This window comes from Bufo bufo, chromosome 3 (assembly GCF_905171765.1).
Source record: "Bufo bufo chromosome 3, aBufBuf1.1, whole genome shotgun sequence".
Lineage (NCBI taxonomy): Eukaryota > Metazoa > Chordata > Amphibia > Anura > Bufonidae > Bufo > Bufo bufo.
In genome coordinates this window covers 406,380,285-406,405,310 of record NC_053391.1, presented here as the reverse complement: position 1 = coordinate 406,405,310, position 25,026 = coordinate 406,380,285, and the positions used below count along the sequence as shown (strand labels likewise).

At 42.8% G+C, this 25,026-nt stretch overlaps 1 protein-coding gene across 5 annotated transcripts in view; it reads left to right on the top strand.

Annotated features, from left to right (window-relative positions):
- Window positions 1-3,963: 3,963 nt before the first annotated feature.
- The window catches only part of SPNS2 (sphingolipid transporter 2), a 141,615-nt gene continuing 120,552 nt past the window's right edge, over window positions 3,964-25,026 (top strand). For 3 of the 5 annotated variants that reach the window (XR_005777629.1, XM_040424844.1, XM_040424842.1), the window contains exons 1-2: window positions 3,967-4,106; window positions 4,208-4,734. Coding sequence is in view for 3 of the 5 variants with exons in the window: in XM_040424844.1 (XP_040280778.1) it covers window positions 4,027-4,106; window positions 4,208-4,734 (607 nt within the window). In the remaining 2 variants the exon portion in view is untranslated. Of the gene's footprint in view, window positions 4,735-25,026 lie in introns of all 5 variants that reach the window. The other 2 variants (XM_040424843.1, XR_005777630.1) reach the window with 2 other exon arrangements.

The following is a 25,026-nucleotide window of genomic DNA, read 5'->3' as shown; positions in this document are numbered from 1 at the left end:
AAGTTAATACAACTATGCTAGATATTTGGTATGTTAAAGGGTTTAAGAGTATTAAAAGAAAGACTAAATAATGAAATAAATCATACTTACCTTAAGGATCTGGGCAGATATACTAAGACTTTACATATGCCAGCTTTAGTATAAATTCCACTGGCACAAAATGCAGCAAATTTATTAAGAGGTACAGGCGCATCTGACGGCAGTCGGTGTACCAGAAATCCAGATATAAACCAGGTAATGTAACTTTCACACTTGTGGTACAGCAATCCAGCAGGCTGGTCTGGCAGAGAATAGCCTGCCGGAGTTCTCTGGATCTGGCACAGCCAGATAGAGCCGCGTGCCCACCAGATCCTATAGACTGCAATGGGGTCCAGCATTTGGCTGGACAGAAATTTCTGCACTGAACACTATATTTGTCTGACTGAATCCCACCATTTTTTCTGGTGAGCAGCTGGATCCTTGTGGGTTCCCATTATAGTTAATGGTCTCTGGCGGTTACCGGCAAAAACAGTCTGTCTGATTGCTTTAACACATGTGTGGAATTAGCCCAAAGGGTGTATTAGACACCCCGATCAGGCAGACAATTGTCAGGAGGGAAGCGTTCCTTCCCGGAAATCGCCTGCTCGCTAGTGGAGGAGACCACTGCTATTACAGGCAGCGATCTCCTCCGCAGCATGGGGAGGAGCGATCGTTATGCCATTGCTTGTCCCCATGCTGTACAGGGGTTTGCCGGCGGCAGATCGTAATTAGATAGCACAATCTTCTGCCGCTGGCAAATCCCGATCTCCCTGATTTCATCATGCTGAAAGATCACGATTGGATGATGAACGAGGCAATCGGTGATAGTATTAGGGTCCAGTCACACATCCGCAAAATGGGTCCACATCCGTTCCACAATTTTGCGGAACAGGTGCGGACCCATTCATTTTCAATGGGGCCGGAATGTGCTGTCCGCACTTCCGGATCCGCCAAAAAAATAGAACATGTCCTATTCTTGTCCGCAATTGAGGACAAGAAAAGGCATTTTCTATGAGAGTGCCGGCGATGTGCGGTCCGCAAAACACATACTGACGTGTGAATGGACCCTTAGGGCTCATGCACACGAACATATGCCCTCCGAGACATACGGTCAGTGAGTGGGCCATATGTCCCAGAGCGGCATACATCGTGCGCACGGGAGTGCACAGCATCATAGGTTACTGTGCGCATCGGGCGGCCCGCGGGACTGTTGTCCCGCACTCATAATATCATTATGTCTCGGAGGGCATACGAACGCTCATTAGTGATCATCGGACAGAAAATCTGCCCATGTAATACACCCTTAAGACTTTGATTTGAACTATAATTAATTATGGTCACAATTAGGGCTCGTTCACACGAACGTTTTTTGCGTTCCGTATACGGGCCATTTATTGCGTTCCATATACGGTCCGTATACGGAACCATTCATTTCAATGGGTCCGCAAAAAAAACGGAATGTACTCCGTGAGCATTCCGTTTCCGTATGTCCGCAATTCCGTTCCGCTAGATTTTGAGTCTTGTCCTATTCTTGTCACGGTCCGTGGCTCCATTCAAGTCAATGGGTCCGCCAAAAAAATGGAACACATACGGAAATGCATCCGTATACCTTCCGTATCCGTTCTGTTTTTTGCAGAACCATCTATTGAAAATGTTATGCCCAGCCCAATTTTTTCTATGTAATTACTGTATACTGTATAGGCCATACGGAAAAACGGAATGGAAAAACGGAACCGAAACGGAAACAAAAAACGGAACAACGGATCTGGAAAAAACGGCCCGCAAAACACTGAAAAAGCCATACGGTCATGTGAAAGAGGCCTTAGTCAGTATGGGACACGCAATGGTATTACCGATTGCTCCTCCCCTAACTGTGGAGGAGATTGCTGCATGTAATAGCAGCAGTCTCCTCCACAACGAGAAGGAACACTTTCCTCCCAACAAGCACCCGCTACATCACTGTGTGTAATAAGCCCTTACACTCAACTGCCTGGGGTTACAACACTCTGTCTTGGCGGTTTATTTCTGTAAGGCCTCATGCACACGACCATTCCGTTTTTTTGCGGTTCGCAAACCGCGGATCTGCAAAAAACTAAAGCCGCCCCTGTGCCTTCCTCAATTTGCGGAACAGAACGGGCGATCCATTCTAGAAATGCCTATTCTTGTCTGCAAAATGGACAAGAATAGGACATGTTATATTTTTTTTGCGGGGATACGAAACGGAGCAACGGATGCGGCCCCATTGTACTGAAACAACGGTCGTGTGCATGAGGCCTAAGAAGAGGGGGATAAGCTGCTGTCAGACCATGCTGGCTACACTTATCTTCTGGGGGATCTCGGCATCAGGCATGTGGAAATAAGGGGTATAACAGTGGCTTTACCGTAGGCTATGCCCTCTGCTTACAATAGATACAGATCATCTGCATTATGCTACCTGCCATCCAGCTTGCACCCCCACCATTTCCATGTGCAGTACAGTGGGGCCTGGCATGAGCAGCGTCTGGGCACAGGGGTGTTTGAGAAGGTTCTGCAGGAATAATCACATCTGCCGCCACAGGCAAGCACAATAGATTGGACAGCTAATCACATCTGCATTAATGAAGCCCAGAATACACTTAATGAATAGTACACAGCTTTTACATCCAGTGTCAATGTAGATGATTGCAATTCGCTGAGCAGAACAATCCACAAGAAGGAACCAGAAAAAAAACACTACATATGATTTGTATTAGCCGGACTTCAGAAATATTTCAGAGATTCCTTAGGGCAAACGTTTTTTCTCTCTTAGCAGAATGATCTGTAGAGTGTTGGAAGGGAAATTCTTAGATTTAATGCCATGCACTATGTTCTGTTGATGAAATGAGATAGATAGATAGATAGATAGATAGATAGATAGATAGATAGATAATAGATAGATAGATGATAGATAGATAGATAGATAGATAGATAGATAGATAGATAGATAGATAGATAGATAGATTATAGATAGATAGATAGATAGATAGATAGAAAGAAGATAGATAGATAGATAGATAGATAGATAATAGATAGATAGATAGATAGATAGATAGATAGATAGATGATAGATAGATAGATAGATAGATAGATATGAGATAGATAGATAGATAGATAGATAGATAGATAGATATGAGATAGATGATATAGATAGATAGATAGATAGATAGATAGATAGATAGATAGATAGATACTGAGATAGATGATATAGATAGATAGATATGAGATAGATGATATGAGATAGATAGATAGATAGATAGATAGATAGATAGATAGATAGATAGTAGATAGATAGATATGAGATAGATAGATGATAGATAAATAGATAGATAGATAGATAGATAGATAGATAGATAGATAGATGATAGATAGATAGATAGATAGATAGATAGATACAGTGGATGGATACATAGATAGATAGATAGATAGATATGAGATAGATAGATAGATAGATAGATAGATAGATAGATAGATAGATAGATAGATACAGTGGATGGATACATAGATAGATAGATAGATAGATAGATAGATAGATAGATAGATATGAGATAGATAGATAGATAGATAGATAGATAGATAGATGAATAGATAGATAATGATATATATATATATATATATATAGATAGATATGAGATAGATACTCTGCCCACATGGAGGAGGAAGAGAGACTCTCCATACTGCTGGGGGAAGAGGAGAACACAGCGGCCACAGCAGCACAATATATTACTGCCTGCCATAGACTGAGAGGAGCCTGATATTCCATGGACTCCTCTCCACCCTGGATGTGTCCCCATCCCCCAACCCTACCCAATTATTTCCCACTTGCTTTGGCAATGATAAAATGTATTTAGTCCTGCCAATTAAGCTTAATTGATTCGATAGATGAGATTGTACATCAGGTTATGATTGTGACTGTTACAGTATGTTTTTTCTCGGTATTCTTGATGTGGAGAGACAATGAAATGTCTTGGGCTGATCACCTGACCTCCACAGATGCGCGGAGCCTGTACACGGATACGGAGGGGTCAGGATCGCCGCAGAAGCCGCTCTGGGATTATACAGCTACTTAGGACGTGAAAGGAACCAGCAGGTGGCGCTGCGCAGAGCACTCGGGGAATGGCATTACTAGACCGCCACACTAGAAGAATCAGGTGTTATTATTTCTCTCCTCCAGGACCGTGGTTGAAGGGGGCGGAGCCAGGCGAGCGGAGTGCCCTGTCCCCCGCCCGTCCACACAGCCACACACTCTGCAGTACAGCGGGGTAGTGGGGGAGGAAGCTCCAGCCGAGCTGTCAAGTACCGCACACGGCAGCCACTCACCGGGAGACTGCTCGCACTCCCAAGCGCTTTGTCTCATTCCCCGGAGCAGCACCCTGACTCTCCTCCATTCAGCTGCCCGGAATCACTGGCGGAGCTCCGGGCAGCAGCTCATGATGTGCCTGGAGAGTGATGGAGCGGGCACGGGGGGCAGCAGCCAGGACTGCATCCCAGGAGCGGAGGACGGGGGGGTGGAGACCCTCTCGGGGAGGATGAACCCGGTGACCACCGTTCTGGATATTAAATCGCCAGAGATGGAGAGTCCCAGCAGTAAAGCCAGCCTCTCCGAGAAGCCCGTCAACATGAAACGTGCCAGGGTGGTAGCAGTGGGCATCCTCAGCGTGGGCAATGTGCTTAACTACCTGGACAGGTACACTGTAGCAGGTAAGTGATCCTGTGATAGGTGCAGGAGCTGCCAGCAGTGCCACCTACAAACTTACCTGTGTGTGTGCCTATGTGTGTAGTAATAGATGGACTGATGAATAATGTGTGGCATACAGTAGCCTTCAATGCATAGAAAGTAGATGAATGAGATCCCTGCAGTGTGATGTCCACCACTGTCACCATAAGGTAAGTACACTGTCATCTAAGGTCGCTTTCATGGTAAGCAGTAAGGCATTCAACAATTGGGAGGCTTCAAGGTCATACACCTTTTCCCAGTCCTCACAGCTTCCCAAATCTGTATCATCTTCTGGTAGATGATTATCATACTAAGGTAGTCCTGTTGTGTGAGGTGGAAATACTTCCGAGCCACCACATCATTAATGGCATCTAACAAATGAAGATAGGATTTGCAGCATTGCAGTTCCAACGAAATCTAGACTTAAGGCCATTAAATGATTAAATGGCCACCAAGTATTCTCCAATGGACACAGCTCAGAGTCCTTGTGCTCCATGATTTGGTGGATGCTTTCTGGTCATTGTATGGTCCAGAAGGAATAGGCAGTAAATGTTACGTGGGTGACATAGACATCAGACAATTTTAAATATCAAGAATAACTATTGCCAATGAAAGATTTTAGATGTAACATTCCTTATTACATTGCGTTGAGGAACCTCAAGAACCTAGGTAGTCTACTGTTTTTAGATGGGTAGACTTCAACCTTTGGTGGTAGCCATAGGCAGAACTCGGAGAATACATAAAAATCCAATCTTATGCAAAAACCAGAAAAAACCCTGCCTCATCCCAAGAGGATATGGGTGTGAGTGAGAGATGAGACCACAAGGATGTAATAGCAGGTTGTGTTTTGGAGGCTTATATCTTGATTTAGCCCTAGGGCTATGGAGATAAGCATTCTGGAGTATGTTGCACTGTACATGCTCTAAATGATATTCCTTACAAGATTTATCCTTTGATATTTCTCATTTCCTGATATCACACTCAAGTGGCTACATGTGCACCTTCACAACTCATTATTGGATTGAGAATCAATCAATAGGATCCAAGACATATTCTGATTGCAAATTGATGTTTACTTGAATGAAGGACGTGTATATTCATTCCACAGGGATCTTATGTAAATTGTGTAGGCATCATCTCTGAATGAATTGCATATTTGTACTCATGACCTGAGAACCCTACCATGCCGCTTATGTGACTGTGTTGTTTACATGCACTTTACAGTATTTCAGCTACTTTCAGATCTATTATTTTTGCAGTCACAATAGTAGTCGGTTGTATAGAGCTTCCAGCATCATGCTTATTGACAGGCCATTCCATCACAATGACTGAAGCCTCCATTATAATTGGTTGTGCTACAGTAATGATAGAATAGATTGTGTTAGTTTCCCAGCCTCTTGGTTAGCCATATAGTGTGTGTGTGTGTGTATGTGTGTATATATATATATATTTATACACAGTCTAGTCACATTATTATGGCCACCAGCTAATACCTAGAGTAACCTTTGTATGCAGCATGGACAACAGCTAGACGAGCTGGGAATGACTCATTAAGGTCCTGGTAGGTTGTCACAGGTATCTGGAGCCATGCTGACTGCAGTGCATCCCACATCTGCTGGAGGATAGGATCCATAGAGCAATCATGATGATCGAGGTGTTCAACTGGGTTCACATGTGGGGAATTAGGGGGCCAGAGTGGTTCTTGGAAGTCTTAGGCTAGGTCTACACGACGACATTTTGCCGCACCAATGTTGTGCAACAAATTTTATAATGATAGTCTATGGTGTCGCACTGCGACTGCGACGCAACCGTCACAATAAATCCATTCGAGATGGATTTTTCAGTGACTGTCGTGTCGCAGTCGCAGCATGTCGCATTGCGACACCATAGACTACTGCAAATTTTCGCGCGACATTGGTATGACAAAATATTGTGCGACAAATGTTGCAGTGTAGTTGTGCCCTATCTGTCGCGCGACACATGTCGTCGTGTAGACCTAGCCTTAGTCATGCTCTTCCAACCAATGTTGGACATTTTTAGCCATGTGACATGTCGCCATTTCATGCTGGAAGATCCCATCCGCCCCAGGGAAGGCAATCAGCATGTATGGGTGTACGTGAGCTGCAAGGATGGATTCATACCCAAATCAGTGGAAAATGCCTTCCACATGAATGAGTGGGCTCATAGAATGCAACAAAAACATTCCCTAGACCATACCACTGCCAACACCAGCTTGTGTTCTTCCAGCAATGGTTGCAAGGTGTTTGTTCTATGATGTTCCTCGCCTGACACACCAACATCCATCCGTTTTATGAAGTAGAAAACATGACTCGTCGGAGAAGGCAACCCTTTACCAATCAGCTGAGGTCCAATTACGATACTGCCATGAAAATTGAAGCCTTTTCTGCCAATGCAACTTTGTTAGCAGAGGTGCAGTGACCATTTGTCTGTCTCAGAGCCCCATACGCAGTAGTCTTCACTGAACTGTTGTTTTAGACACGTCTGATTGCCCCCTGGTTCATTTTGGTGGTGAGCTGCTCCACGGTAGGGAGTCAGTCCACCCTCGTGCACCTTTGTAGCTGATGTCCACCTCTCACATCATGGGCACGTGGTGCTCTGTAGTTTCCATGTCGCTTATTCACAATGGTGCCATTTGTCCACTTGCAATGCACTTTTACTACAGCAGCACATGAACAGTTCACAAACTGCGCAGCTTCAGAAATACTGCCACCCTTGGCCTCACCATTTTTAACCACTTCCATTACTGTGCGACAGTGCATGCGGTCTTTCTTTTATAGCTGGACTTTTGCTGTTTGTTCTGCACAATGATTAAAAGTCAGGGGTATCCAAGAGCTGCGCATCAGACTGTATTTAGCAGTTCATGTTTTGTCTGTATCTTAAAGGTGGCTATACCTATTAGACAAACTTCATTTGAACCCACACATTTTGACAGGATGGTACAACCATCTAATATGTATGGGTGTGTCTCTCTCCCCCAGTGTCAGGTGTTGGGGGGGGGAAATGGTTGGGCAAGGAGATGTCTCCCCCAGAAGTGTAAGAAAACATGCATGCACAACCAAGCAGAGCATGAATGTGTATGGGAGATTGGGGGGATAGCTGTCTGCTGAATGAGCCTCAGACCACAGCTATCTAAGGTGCATGGCCATCTTAAAAATAAGGTACTGCGACCATCTACAAGCTAGCACAGCCTACAACTAGGTTTAACAGAAGAGAGATCTCAGAAGAGTTCTGTCACGAAAGGGTAGGGATAAGTGCAGCCCTAAATTCCACCCACTCTCCTATCCCTACCTACTTGCACGGTCCGTCCTAACCGACGGGGTACAACTGGGCGGCAGTCCCTAGCTTACGTACGTGCAGGGGCCTAAAGGAAGGAAACAACAAAAGACAAGGACAGAAAAGACAGAAGCAACAAACTTCCCAGGCTGGGTAAAACCACAACTGAAACCAATGGAAGCCAAGGTCAAGACCCAAGAGGTAACAAGGGCACAAAGGGGTAATTCAAGATCGAAGTCAATACAAGCCGATGTCAGAAGCCAAGAGGTCGCGTCAGTACAAGGGGTAACACAAGATCGAAGCCAAACACAAGCCGAGGTCAAACAAAAGTAGTCACACATGCAGAGAACGCTAGTGAGTTAACAAGACCAATCACAGGCAACCTGTGGCCAGCAGGTTACCTGTTTAAATAGGTCTAATTGATGGATCACGTGACGTGGCCAGTGTCACGTGACCCATGTCCAGCACATCAATACACCTGAGCGCCGACTCATTGACATCGGCGCTCAGTTCCCCCCTGCTCGTTGTCTAGGGGATGAAGGACACTGGCCATGCTGAAGAGGCGTGCACGGCCGGGTCCTCTCCGCCCCTTATTACCATGGAGACGAGCGTCCTCGCGAATGGGATGCCGGCGGCGCTGCAGAGAGAGAGAGCGTCGCTAGTTCCCTGTTATAGGTTAATTATGTATGGAATAATTTTGGAGTCAGAATTAATTTTGGATGGAATGGACTCCACCTCCATCTTCAGAATAAAAGTATTACATGGTGGTGATGAAAACACTGAAAAGCCTGACGCCATGATATTACTACAGTAAATGTGTTCCTACTAATTATTTTACATGAGCCATTGATGACGAAGTTAACAAGTGGAGGAGTCAGAAGCTTGGATTAGTTCAGTTTATGGTTTGTAAGGTCTACAGTGCACATATACTTGAGCAACTCTGTTCATCTGGTCACCAGGAGGGGAAAACATTTTCACAGCATGTAATACTTCAAGTAACTGAAATGAATGGATAGCATTTCTTGTCCAACAAAAGACTGAATGAAATGTAATAAATCACTTGATACGTAGATATAACATCCCAGATTTTGACTGAATCTGCTTTATATGGGGTAGTGTTCTGCTCTAGTTCTTAAAAATTCCACTACCGTGACCTCATATTGTATCATTCTTAACAGGATATCATGTATTAATGGCCCAGAATTTTCTGATTAATGGGGAATTTATACTTGCATCCAAGCAAATGCCTTGAATATGGAATGGAGTCTAGCAAAGCCAATATTAAAGGGGTTGTCGGGGTTCAGAGCTGAACCCGCACATACCTCCATTTTCACCCCGGCAGCCCCCCTGACTTGAGCATCGGAGCAGTTTATGCTCCGATGCTCTCCTTTGCCCTGCGCTAGATTGCGCAGGGCAAGCGCTCTTTTGTTTACAATAGGGCTGCAGCTAACGATTATTTAAATAATCGATTAGTTGTCGATAATTTCATCGATTAATCGGTGAAAAAACACCAAAATGGCCAAAAAAGGGGTTTATATAATTTTACTTGAAAAATTATGTTCAAAGGCCATATTAAAACAAATTGTGGATGCCACTGTTATAGGGGATCTGTGGATGGCGCTGTAATGGGGGGGGGTCTGTGGATGGCGCTGTTATGGGGGGGATCTGTGGATGACACTATTATGGGGGATCTGTGGATGGCGCTGTTATGGGGGGTCTGTGGATGGCACTGTTATGGGGAGGGGGATCTGTGGATGGCACTGTTATGGGAGGGGGATCTGTGGATGGCACTGTTATGGGAGGGGGATCTGTACACTGTTATGGGGAGGGGATCTGTACACTGTTATGGGGAGGGGGATTTGTGGATGGCACTGTTATAGGTAGGGGGATCTGTGCACTGTTATGGGATGGAGATCTGTGGATGACACTGATATGGGGGCATCTATAGATGACACTATATAGCATCTTATGCTATATGTGTCATCCACAGATCTCCCCCATAACAGTGTCATCCATAGATCCCCCTCCCCATAACAGTGCACAGATCCCCCTCCACATAGCAGTGCACAGATCCCTCTCCCCATAACAGTGCACAGATCCCCCTCCCCATAACAGTGCCATCCACAGATCCCCCTCCCATAACAGTGCACAGATCCCCCTCCACATAGCAGTGCCATCCAAAGATCCCCCTCCCCATAACAGTGCACAGATCCCCCTTCCCATAACAGTGCCATCCACAGATCCCCCTCCCCAAACCAGTGCACAGATCCCCCTCCCCATAACAGTGCACAGATCCCCCTCCACATAGCAGTGCCATCCACAGATCCCCCTCCCATAACATCCCCGGCCCCGCTGCTCACAGCAGACTATTCTGGCAGTAACTTTTACTCAGCGCATCTTTATTACCTTACAATGAAGCTCTGGTAACAGGCAGAGCGGGTGGCGGCGTAACATCACTCACTCACGTGACAAGCCTGCTCCGCCCACTTTATGAATGAAGCAGGCGGAGCAGGCGCGTCACGTGAGTAAGTGACGTTACACCGCCGCCCGCTCTGCCTGTTACTGGAGCTTCATTGTAAGGTAATAAAGATGCGCTGAGTAAAAGTAAACTGCCTGCCCGCATAGCAACAAATCGGCGATTATTCGATATCTGGATTCGTCGACAACAAATCCCGTTATCGAATATTATTGATAAAGTCGATTAATCGTTGCAGCCCTAGTTTACAATAACACACTGCCGGGCGGAGGCTTCCGCCCGGCAGTGTGTTCGGTGACATCACCGGCTCTGATGGGCGTGCTTTAGCACTGCCCTAGCCGTTTTACTGGCTAGGGCAGCGCTAAAGCCCGCCCATCAGGGCCGGGCTTTCTGGCAGCCCCATAAAGAGCCCGGTTCGTCACCGGAACTCTTGAAAATGCCTTTGCTCTGCGCGATTTAGCGCAGGGCAAAGGAGAGCATCGGAGCATGAACTGCTCTGATGCCAAACTCCGGGGGGCTGCCTGGATGAAAATGGAGGTATGTCCGGGTTCAGCTCTTTAATTGACAAATCTGTAAATGTTTCTAGATTACACACTGCAGTTTGGAAAACTGGATTTAGATAAATTTAGAGTGTATCAAAATAGTATATGGAGTAGGAAGACTGACTAGCCAGATGTATGGAGATCCTGAGCCAGCTTATCATTTATAAAGGAAGAAGCTGAACAATGTAAAGGACCTATAGTAATAATAACAATAAATGATCTAGTGAAAAGTAACATGTATCCACGAATGGGACTGTCTGGTGTATAGAAAATACTCCTCATATTTTCATCATGGCATGTGGTGTGTAAATGTAAGAGGACTTCAGTGGCATCTCCAAACACAACACTGGACAGTCATCTCCTCTAGTATCATTAAGTATGGCTTTTATTGGTTTCTACAGAAACTATTGGATTCTGGTCCTCCTCTCGAAAACATTAAAGCTGGCCCCTTTCCCTTAGGGCACCATTGAGGGCATAATAATTATACACCTAGGGAATCCTACAAGGAGGGTAGTGTAAGTTTAATTATGTGTTGGTAATTCAGTAGACTACTGCCCACTCCTTTATATATAGCACCATGTCTGTATGTACTATTACATGTGGATAAGGTAGGTGACTACTGCACCATCCTTTATATATGGCACCATGTCTGTATGTACTATGATATATGGATAGGTGTTTATGTGACTACTGCACCATCCTTTATATATGGCACCATGTCTGTATGTACTATGATATATGGATAGGTGTTTATGTGACTACTGCACCATCCTTTGTATATGGCACCATGTCTGTATGTACTATGATATATGGATAGGTGTTTATGTGAATACTGCACCATCCTTTATATATAACACCATGTTTGTAATTACTATTACATATGGATAAGTTATGTGACTACTTCCCCATCCTTTATATATAACACCATATCTGTATTTACTATTACATATGGATAAGTTATGTGAATACTGCCTCATCCTTTATATATGGCACCATGTCTTTATGTACTATTACATATGGATAAGTTATGTGAATACTGCCTCATCCTTTATATATAACACCATGTCTGTATGTACTATGATATATGGATAGGTGTTTATGTGAATACTGCCCAATCCTTTATATATGGCATCCTGTATGTATTTACTATTACATATAGGTAGGTGTTTATGTGAATACTGCCCCATCCTTTATATATAGCACCATGTATGTATGTATGTACTATGATATATGGATAGGTGTTTATGTGAATACTGCCCAATCCTTTATATATGGCACCATGTCTGTATGTACTATTACATATCGGTAGGTGTTTATGTGACTACTGCCCAATCCTTTTTATATACAGGGAGTGCAGAATTATTAGGCAAGTTGTATTTTTGAGGATTAATTTTATTATTGAACAACAACCATGTTCTCAATGAACCCAAAAAACTCATTAATATCAAAGCTGAATATTTTTGGAAGTAGTTTTTAGTTTGTTTTTAGTTTTAGCTATTTTAGGGGGATATCTGTGTGTGCAGGTGACTATTACTGTGCATAATTATTAGGCAACTTAACAAAAAACAAATATATACCCATTTCAATTATTTATTTTTACCAGTGAAACCAATATAACATCTCAACATTTACAAATATACATTTCTGACATTCAAAAACAAAACAAAAACAAATCAGTGACCAATATAGCCACCTTTCTTTGCAAGGACACTCAAAAGCCTGCCATCCATGGATTCTGTCAGTGTTTTGATCTGTTCACCATTAACATTGCGTGCAGCAGCAACCACAGCCTCCCAGACACTGTTCAGAGAGGTGTACTGTTTTCCCTCCTTGTAAATCTCACATTTGATGATGGACCACAGGTTCTCAATGGGGTTCAGATCAGGTGAACAAGGAGGCCATGTCATTAGATTTTCTTCTTTTATACCCTTTCTTGCCAGCCACGCTGTGGAGTACTTGGACGCGTGTGATGGAGCATTGCCCTGCATGAAAATCATGTTTTTCTTGAAGGATGCAGACTTCTTCCTGTACCACTGCTTGAAGAAGGTGTCTTCCAGAAACTGGCAGTAGGACTGGGAGTTGAGCTTGACTCCATCCTCAACCCGAAAAGGCCCCACAAGCTCATCTTTGATGATACCAGCCCAAACCAGTACTCCACCTCCACCTTGCTGGCGTCTGAGTCGGACTGGAGCTCTCTGCCCTTTACCAATCCAGCCACGGGCCCATTCATCTGGCCCATCAAGACTCACTCTCATTTCATCAGCCCATAAAACCTTAGAAAAATCAGTCTTGAGATATTTCTTGGCCCAGTCTTGACGTTTCAGCTTGTGTGTCTTGTTCAGTGGTGGTCGTCTTTCAGCCTTTCTTACCTTGGCCATGTCTCTGAGTATTGCACACCTTGTGCTTTTGGGCACTCCAGTGATGTTGCAGCTCTGAAATATGGCCAAACTGGTGGCAAGTGGCATCTTGGCAGCTGCACGCTTGACTTTTCTCAGTTCATGGGCAGTTATTTTGCGCCTTGGTTTTTCCACACGCTTCTTGCGACCCTGTTGACTATTTTGAATGAAACGCTTGATTGTTCGATGATCACGCTTCAGAAGCTTTGCAATTTTAAGAGTGCTGCATCCCTCTGCAAGATATCTCACTATTTTTGACTTTTCTGAGCCTGTCAAGTCCTTCTTTTGACCCATTTTGCCAAAGGAAAGGAAGTTGCCTAATAATTATGCACACCTGATATAGGGTGTTGATGTCATTAGACCACACCCCTTCTCATTACAGAGATGCACATCACCTAATATGCTTAATTGGTAGTAGGCTTTCGAGCCTATACAGCTTGGAGTAAGACAACATGCATAAAGAGGATGATGTGGTCAAAATACTCATTTGCCTAATAATTCTGCATGCAGTGTATATATATATTAGGCCTGCACAATATATCGCTAAAGCAATCGCAATCGCAATAAATCGCCATATCGCAATTAGCCGACCCAAAAATGCTGCAATTGTATTACCATATTTTTCGCTTTATAAGTCAAACTTTTTCCCCCAAAAAGCGATGGTTGACTTTTTACGTGGCTGACACGGATGTATCGCCGGCCACTTTGTTGCACAACACGGCCGGCGATACATCAGTTACAGTGCGGGGAGGGAGGAGGGGCTGGAGGCAAGTCGTTATTTTAATGAACAAATGTTCTTCTATTTTATTTATCTGTTCTGTGCAGTGCTATTAAGAAAATGGCAAGTTTTGTATTTTGTACTTTTGCAGTAATGCAAATATGTTATTTAATTTAGTAAAAGATGTTTTATTTTGAAAAACACTGTGCATTTCAGTTCTGGAGTTAAGCATAACTACATTTCAGCATTATCAGTAATTTCTGTGTGCTTTTGCCTTGAAAATCCAAGCAAATAGACCTCTAGCACAATTCCCTTAAAATATCGTATTGCATATCGTTATCGCAATTTTTAGGGCCCTAATCGCAATCGCACAAAATTCCCATATCGTGCAGCCCTAATATATATTTATAGCACCATGTCTGTATTTACTATTACATATAGATAGGTGTTTATGTGAATACTGCCCCATCCTTTATATATGGCAGCATGTATGTATGTACTATGATATATGGATAGGTGTTTATGTGAATACTGCCCCATCCTTTATATATGGCACCATGTCTGTATTTACTATTACATATGGATAAGTTATGTGAATACTGCCCCATCCTTTATATATGGCAGCATGTATGTATGTACTATGATATATGGATAGGTGTTTATGTGAATACTGCCCCATCCTTTATATATGGCACCATATCTGTATTTACTATTACATATGGATAAGTTATGTGAATACTTCCTCATCCTTTATATATAACACCATGTCTGTATGTACTATGATATATGGATAGGTGTTTATGTGACTACTGCCCAATCCTTTATATATGGCATCCTGTATGTATTTACTATTACATATAGGTAGGTGTTTATGTGAATACTGCCCCATCCTTTATATATGGCACCATGTCTGTATGTACTATGATATATGGATAGGTGTTTATGTGAATACTGCCCAATCCTTTATATATGGCACCATGTCTGTATGTACTATTACATATAGGTAGGTGTTTATGTGAATACTGCCCCATTCTTTATATATAGCACCATGTATGTACTATGACACACAACATATCAATAGGTGTTTATGTGACTACTGCCCCATCCTTTATATATGGCACCATGTCTGTATTTACTATTACATATAGGTAGGTGTTTATGTGAGTACTGCCCCATTCTTTATATATAGCACCATGTATGTATGTACTATGACACATGACATATCAATAGGTGTGTATGTGACTACTGCCCAATCCTTTATATATAGCACCATGTCTGTATTTACTATTACACATGGATAGGTGTTTATGTGGCTACTGCCCCATCTATTATATATTACATCCTTCTGTATTTACTATTACATGCATATAGGTGTTTATGTGAATACTTTGCACTTTAATGAAATAAACAAGAGTGTGTATTGGGCAATGCAGGTTCTCCAGGCTGGGAGGTACTTACCATAATCTGTCTACTGACAGTACATACACAGATGTCGTCTGTCTGAGTGTATGTGCAAAGGTCTAGTTTAACCTATGTCAGACACAATCATCAAAGCCTTTATTTAGAATATGTGGTGCAATGTGATGTACTATGCATCCTATCCATTGGCATCCATTACACATAGGCACCCTTTTTTATGAAATCGTATGCACCTAGTATACATTCTTTAGTGGATGCTTCTGTATTGAATAGCACAATCTTCTGCACTATTCCATACAGTCAAACAAATCTAATATCCCTGATGGATACTGGTTTGAAAGAGGCCAAAACGACAAGGTAGACTGGGTCCTGTAGGTCCGTTTAACTTACCGTGCATACTGTAAATATAGACTAAAAGGCCCTAATTGAGGTAACTTTTAATTTTGTCAAATTTAGGTTATTGGTAAAGAGCAGGTTTATGAATGTTATTATTTTGTTAAATATTTATGTCACTTTTTACCTGTGTTGCCAGTACATCCTTCACTTTAAGGGGGTATTCTGGTTATATTAGGTTATACCCTATCCACAGGATCTGGAATAACTATTACATTGGTGGGGGTCTGGGAGGATCATGCTGCTGTAGTAATTGTTTTTATCAAGCCCCAGTGTTGGATTCACTTGTACATTGCTCAGTACTCCTCCGTTCTGGAAAACACCTGAAACAACAGGTATGCTTTAAATAGTAGCATGAATGCATTGTTATAGTAAAACACACTGTTACCATCAGTGATAATATCAACACATATTAGATTTTTTTGAAAACTATTTAAGGGGGGGGGGGGGACGAGCCGAAATGAACATACGGATGCGGACAGCATACGCTGTGCTGTCCGAATTTTTTGCAGCCCTATTGAAATAAATTGGTCTGCATCGAATACGGACCAAAAATACAGTCGTGTGCAAGAGGCCTTTATGTGTAATTGGACAAAGGGTGATGACAAAACCCTGGCACTTGCTATTGGCGTGAAAATATTTTTTTTTTTTTATATCATACTATACTAAGCTTTTAGGAGAGTTTTGCATTTGACTCCAGGCACAGAATGCCTCCATACCTCCCATTCACCCCAAAATTTGTCAGAACTATTTTGTATCTCATGCCAAGATATTAGTTGATTTGCCAAGAGTCTGATACGATTGCTGCCGGACATCAGCCTAGTGTCACATCTTACAATCTATTAATAAAGCTTATCATTTATGATGTATGATATAGACAGGCATTGTTCTATACGTTATTACATAAGCAGGTAGGAAGGGATGAACATCACAGGAAAGGAACGTGCGTGGAATGTCTTTGGAATGCTTTAATCACCTGTGACATCCCTGCCTATATTTTCTATGATCCCTTGTGAGCTTGATCTAAGACCCAAACGGGTACAGAAGTAATTATACTCATTTTTAATAATTACAGGAGGCTTTTGGCAGATTATTTTGCAATGATTTGCTTAAACCAGAGACATAAACTTGGGTAAACACCTTGTCAGAAGCGACTATCAGCAGGTACTTGTAGTAAGTGTGCATTCAGTAACAGGCAGGACGGCATTCCTTATGAGCTTGGTGAGCAGGAGAAGGCCAAGTGGCATGTCCACCCGGTGTACTTCCCTGTGACAGTGCTTCAGCCAGCCAGAAGGTGCGCACAGTAAATCTCATTAACACCAAGTAATCTGATTACAGTGGATACAAGATTGGGCCATTCAATGAATTCATTCATCATGTGCGTGTCTGTAAATAATGTTATGTACAGATGTAGCAGGGCTGAAGTTGTTATTTAGGTTATTTCCTCTGTGCATGAATTAAGATAATGCTGTAGAATTCAGCTGCAGCTCTGTGGAACAAAACATCACACTATGTGCTAAATGACAAGGCCAGCTCTGCTACATCTGTATATGGATGCAGCCACGACTGTGCTAATTGTAATGATCTGCATGTTGCTAGGATATATTGGATAAAGATCTCGAGTTTGGTGGGTCTTGCATAACTCTGCAAGGTGTTCAAAGAGCAGAGAAAAATGTCGCTATATCACATATTTAACATGTTTCTATTTTGTCTCTCACTATTTCGATATAATTAGCAAATGTGACAATCAATTTATATATACTCGTGTGTGAAATGTATACCATAGTAGTGGGATCTCGAGTCAAGATAGCCAGTCTTAGGTAATTTTCCCATGGTTAACATAATAGATCGCCAGTCTTAGGTAATTTTCCCATGGTTAACATAATAAGCAGAAGACTATAATTTCTGTGGAGTTATGAGAACAGCCAAGCAAGTGTGCATCTTGGGAGTTGTAGTTTTACCACAGCTGGAGTGCCGGAGGTTAGCCATCACAGCATTAGGCTATTATCAGCCAAACCCGCCATTTTCAGCGGGAACAAGCTCCCGACTCTCCCCAACTGATGATGTTGTGGGAGAGAAGGATCGGGCACTTTGAATTTCAACGCCTGATCCTTTTGTTCTCCCAGGAGATAAACCACCCGCCAAGGAGTCGGGAGAGGTAGCTGTAAGCCAAACAAGCTCATTCGGCCAACAGCTGTTAAAGCTGTGTGGGCACCTTAACTGTTGAACAAGGTCCTGGTTGACAGCTAGATGTAAGATGTGTTAGTGTTAATATACATAAATTGTTTGTATGTTGTCATGAATATGTATTATAGGCATCAGTATACCCTTTCATGGGGTTTTTGTACTAGGAGATAGTATATGCATCATTCAATGGTGGGCTTCAACCAGTGGAAGCCCTGCTGATTCCAACAGTTGGCTTTTTATCATAAGGTACCCATACACATTACTCACTTACAACCATTTGTTCATGGGGTAAAATTTAAGAAAACTCATTCATTTTAGCCAACCGACAACACTCTGGCATCACCTGGAAACAAGTTGGCCATATTTTATATATTTAATTTAATATATATTTCATCCGATATTTTCATCCAAAAGATCGTTTATACTTGTCAGTGGAACATGTATAGCCAATTTCAAGCAACTGTAACAGTTCTTCAGAAGATTGCTTAATGCTCGTTCAACTTACTTCTTATGTGTATGACCTCTATACTGCTGGCTGGTAGAGGACTGCTAGGACTTCTACCGGGCTCTATAGACATTAGATCATTGGAAGGTTTGGCAGCCAGTGACTGCATACTGTTCTTTCATGTCTTAATACCTACATTAATACCTGGACTGATTTTAGTGCAGGCCCTCACTAGGATTTTTGTGTCTTTGGCCTGTTATATAGACCATGTGAATCCGCTTATGGTTCTCACACTATCTCTTCTACGTCTGGTTTTGTTTGTTGCCAATTTGCAGTCATAAATGATGACTATTAAATAAAATAGGATAACGTGCATTGTTAACTGGTTGAAATACTGAACTTTCTAAGACATTAAATATGGCAGCATAAGTTGTTTCATCTGTATTAGGCTATTTCTTTCCCGTGTAAAACAAGCCAAGTTTGTACACATCTGGGGCTTGTTTTAAAAGCAGAAATCTTTTTCAGTATAGATTTTTGGCTCATTCCACGGATCTATGAGCAAGTCATTGATATATATTAGGTTGAGCTAAAGAGTAGTAAAACTGAATACTTGATGTAGGAAAACTGCTATTATTCTCAGGCAGCCTTTATAGTGATCAATGCCATTGGTATGTCGTATCTATTGACTCCCGAGCCAAGTAACACACAATGTGTGCCCCAGAGATTTCCCATACTACCTACATATGATTCAGTTCATTTGCCTGGATTCAACAGCTGAAAATGTGTCTTTTCTAAGATTAGCTTCTTCCAAATGTTATTTTGAGGTTCAATTTAAGGCTCCCATACACATTAAAGTATTGTTGGCCGAATCCGCCGTGGGTTCGGCCGACAATCTCATATATATAGGTAGCCCCTGACAGATGACATTGACGGAGAGATGGGTCTGGCGAACTGAATATTTCCCATCAACCCTTTTAGTCTTCCAGATGATAAGCCACCACCAGAAACGTCATGCCTAACAGTGATCTTACAACATAATAGCAAGTCCTTCCTGAATGCAAATGGGTATCATTACTATGCACTCAAAGTGGCAGATTAGGACCCCCTACTCCAGTCGAAAACATCAGTCAGAGAACCCTAAAGATAATCACTAACGAACATTCATAGGAACACCAATTACCCGGTGATGAGCAAAATGTTCGGTCATCGGGTAAAATGAGCATTTGTGCACACACAAAAATCGTTGTTTGCCAGCAGATGGTGCTGTTTAAACATGAGCCGCTGCTGGCAAACGAGTCAGTATAGGGAAGAGTGATGGCATTAGTGATCGCTCCTCCCCATACTGTGGAGGAGATTGCTTAATGTAAATACTGCAGTCTTCTCCACTAACGAGCAGCAGATTGTCGGGAAGGAACGATTCTGTTCGGTTTAGTTTTTTTTGCCCGTATGCGGAACCATTCACTTCAATAGGGCTGCAAAAAAACGGAAATGACTCTGTGTGCATTCTATGTCTGTGTGTCCGCATGGGCGTGCCACAAAAAAATAGAACATGTCCTATTATTGTCCTTGCATTACGGTCAAGGATAGGGCTGTTCTATTATGGCCCAGATGTTCCATTCCACAAAATGCAGAACGCACTTGGCCGGTATCCATGATTTGCAGATCCTCAATTTGTGGATCGTATGCAGGAGCCTTAATGTGTATGGCCAGCTTAAGGACCTTGTGCCAGAAACATAAATGTATCCCGCCCAACAGATACCACTTTCCCCAAATGCCACCATTTATTAAAACTGTCTTATTCTAAAGTAAATCGCCTACAATTGCATCCTGTGGGGAATCTGTTGTGATTTTCAGTTGCTGTTGGTTACATCCTGTAGTGGAGCCTTGTAATGTAGGACGCACAAGCATTATTGGTAAGAACAAGGGGCATAGTTAGTGCCGCATGTCCTGCCAATGTCAGGACATATTTTACTGCCCTAAGTAGGGTTGTTGCAGGTATCAAAATATCGATACCCAATCGATACTTTTGTCCCGGTATCGGTTCTGTACTGGGATTTGCCTTTTATTGATACTAGGCTGCACTACTGCGCAGCCCAGTATCAGAGAACATGGAGCGTGCTGTTGTCAGCGCGCGCCATGTTCCCTCATCAGCACAGGGGAGAAGGAGTCACTCTCTCCCTCCCCCTGTGCCGCCGCTGCCAATGAGGAGAGAGGGGCGAAGGGAGGGCGCACTGCGCCACCAATGAAAATTAACGTCTAATACAGATACAGGAGGCGTGTGCGGCGGAAGAATCACATAGTCTGCACCCGACCTCTGTGACAGAGAGCTGGGTGCCGCGGATCGCAGCACCCTGTCATAGAGGCCGGGTGCCGGCTATGTGCTTCTGCCGCCGCACCCGCCTTCTGTATCTGTATTAGAAGTTAATTATCATTGGTGGTGCAGTGCCCCTCCCTCCCCAGTATTAAAAACATTGGTGGCGCAGTGCGCCCTCAAACCTCCCCTCTTAGTATTAGAGTAATTGGTGGCGCAGTGCGCCCTCCCCCCAGTATTAAAATCATTGGCCACAGGGTCCCCTCCCCTCCTCTTCATTGGTGGTGTAGTGGCAGTTGTGATCGGAGCCCCAGCAGTGTAATCTTGGGGCTTCGATCGGTTACCATGGCAGCCAGGACGCTAACTGGAGCCCCAGCTGCCATGGTAATCTCCCTGCTGTTGTGTGTACTATGCACAGGGCAGCAGGGAGAGTGGGAAGTCCTATTCACCCTAATAGAGCTCTATTAGGGGGAATAGGACAAGGGAATAAAAGATCCCAGGTTCTAGCCCCCTAAGTGGGAAATAGTTATTAAATGAAAAGTAAAAAATAAAAAAACACTAAAATATTAAGTATAAATCACCCCTTTTCCCAATTTTACATATAAAATATATGAACAATAAATAAATAAACATATTACATATTAACAAGTCCAAAAAGTCCAAACTGTTAAAATATTTAGAAAATCTATATGCGGTGAACGCCGTAACAGAAAAAAAAAACTGCGTGATTCCCCATTTTTTTTGTCATCTTGTCCCCCCAAAAAATAGGATAGGACTGTTCGATTATGGGCCGGACATTCCATAAAATGCGGAATGCACGCAGCTTTTTTTAGTATTTTATTTTTTCCGCGTGGTATTGAATGGTATTGTATCGCAATACTTTTTTATAGTATCGAAACCTCATCAAAATTTTGGTATCGCAACAACCCTAGCCCTGAGGCATGATGGGACAGCAGACACATTACAAACCAGGTAGTAGGATTCAAGCATGGGAGCTAAGAGAAAACTGCAAATGAGATAAATTTGAAAAAAATAAATCCAAGGAGGAATGGGACCAGGAGTAATTGATGAAAATACACTTTAGAGTTAAAATCATTTGGTCATTTGGGCACAACTCTTTAAAGCAACATAGTTCGTCCCTAGAAAATACTTAGGAATATTCTACTTCCTGCACCACATGGTCTTCAAATGCCGTATTGATTTAGCTGTGTGGCTTAGGCTGGGTTCAGACCTGAGCGTTTTACAGCGCGTTCCTACGCGCTGTAAAACGCTCAACAGGCAAAAACCAATGTTTCCCTATGGGCATAATTCTCACCTGAGCGTTTTACAGCGCGTACGAACGCGCTGTAAAACGCCCTTCGCCTCAAGAAGTACAGGAGCTTCTTTGGGGCGTATTGTCGCGCGTTCCCACCCATAGACTTCAGCGGGAACGCGCCTAAATGGGCGTTTGCTTGTTTCCGCCCATTAAAAACGGCCGATGCAAACGCCCGATAAAAACGCCTGTAAAAAGCGCATATCGAATACGCTCAGGTCTGAACCCAGCCTTATGGTACAACTGTTGCTTTGAATACAATGGGAAAGGCATTTTCAACCTCTTTCATAAAGCAAAACAGGTTTCATACGGTACATAGGGGAATGTCAGCAAATATCCTACCTTTTCTCATAGAGGAAAATATTGTGTTGGCGTTGTACAATCTGGTGTATAACCATAGATAACACATTTGTCTTTGTCTTAATACTTTTTATATCAGCCCACATCCACAAACCTGCTTCACAATACTGAGAAAAAGAGAAACTCTTAAAAGGAGCCTGTTCAGCTCATAGTGGACTAATTGGACTACTCATTGCCCCATGCTTTTCAAATTTGGACACGTCTTCAATATGATCCAAAGATATTGTCCATAATCACTGTTCGTGCCAGTATTCTGGTCTCTAATGGTGACATTTTCACTGATCAAAAGGCTCGCTCTTCTAATTGCGGCTGTAATGCACTCTGCTCGTGTTCTTTTTACTTCATGAAGTCTGCCCAGTCTTCTAATAAGATGGCTATTGTTAGAGGAAAAGATTAAACAAAATCCCAGGATTGCCGTGATAATGTAATCACAAGAATACAGTGACCACTCAGCCCGCCACATAGTGAGAGCTCTGTGTTCATTCATTATAGCTCTTCACTTCAGATCAGCATGTAATGTATGGGAAAACGAATGGCGACATTCCTGTCTAGAATGAATAGGGTATTTCTGTCCCCCTTTTATCAGTAATATTATATATTCCCTAGCTCCAAAAATAGCTAGTTATTGACTCTTGACCGGGAACAGGGTGGACAAATTTCTTTCGTGGCCAGTTAGACCCTTCGGGCACCAGTTAGAATTTTTTACGAAGCAGGCAATAAGACATCCATAGAAAGCAGTGCAAAGCCCTACCGGCAAACATTTAGGTGTGTTTTATCTATCCCATAGAATAACTTTTCTGATAACTTGAAAGGATATTAATGGGTCATGAGATGTAGGACTCTAGCATCAGAAAGTCATATCTACTACGAGGTGGTGTAGATCTGAGCTATAAATTAAGCCAGTTTCTGGCATAAATTCTAGTAAGTTTTCCAGGCTGCAGGGGATAACATGCACCCTTCACGTAATGCATATTCTGGGCTACCGTACATATTGAAAATGTTCATGATAGTGCCTTTGATGGCAATGAATGATAACCGCTTACAATAGTTTCTTCTCTTTTTACCTACACCCTGGAGAAGTATTGTTATGATCTGCCGGACACTATGGCTCAGCCTCAGTGTATCCCTACTGCGGAACAAGTCACTGGCGAATTTCAACAATCGTAAGAATTCTAAACATTTGGGAATTCTTTTGTTTATATAGCACCTATCAAAATGAAGCCAATCTGTACTACCAATATTGTGTGGTCTATCTCCCATAACACCAATACAAATACATAATCACTCAAATCCATTCACAATAGTCACAGTAAAAATGGTAAGACATGTCAGAACAATACCCTAAAGTCCCTGGAGCCCTGCTGTTGTTCATTCATGGATATAATCACAAATAAATGCATACTAGGACCAAAAAGATGCCATAAAGACGGCATCCAAACATAAGTAATAAATACGCCCCCAGGAAGAAGCTTGGGCGAAACGTACGTCGGAGTGCTGCTCTGGGTCCCTTGATCCCTGGTTGGTTATGTTGATTTCTATTTGCACCCTATCTACACTCTACTGTTTGAACTTAGCTGGACCTTTGTATTTATTAGGGTCCATTCACACGTCCGTAGGTGTTTTGCGGATTCGCAAAACACTGACACCGGCAATGTGCGTTCCACATTTTGCCGACCGCACATCTCCAGCACTCTCATAGAAAATGCCTTTTCTTGTCCGCAATTCCGGACAAGAATAGGACATGTTCTATTTTTTTTTTTTGCAGAACGGAAGTGCGGACCCGCGGATGCGGACAGCACATTCCGGCCCATTTGAAAATTAATGGGTCCGCACCTGTTCCGCAAAATTGCGGAACGGACCCGTTTTGCGGACGCGTGAATGGACCCATACTCATGTGTTACATGTTTGGATGCCGTCTTTATGGCATCTTTTTGGTCCTAGTATGCATTTAGGTGCGATTATATCCATGAATGAACGACAACAGGGCTCCACGGACTTTGAGGTGTTTTCTGACATGTCTTACCATTTTTACTGTGACTATGTTATAATAGAGATGTTACATTTATTAATGAATTAGTTCTGTGTTTGTATCGGTGTTATGAATTCTTTTGGTTGTCACACCTAGAGAGAAGCTGTCTGTCTACGCTGAGGATGACTTTCTTCATGCCGCGCCGATTAAGGGTTTATGGGTGTTAATATTTACTGGATGAAATGCGTGGAATCCCTATGCATACTGCTGTGCTTCACTGTGAAATCTCCTTCACGTTCGTTCTGCATTCTTTTCCAGCGGAGCACCTGTGGCGTGTGAAATATCTCAGAATGTGGTAACCACATGTCCCATTTTGGGTAAGAACATAACAAACCTGCGGTACAGTAGGTAGCTTCTCCACATTGGGCGCCTTTCATCCACATGACAGCCTTCA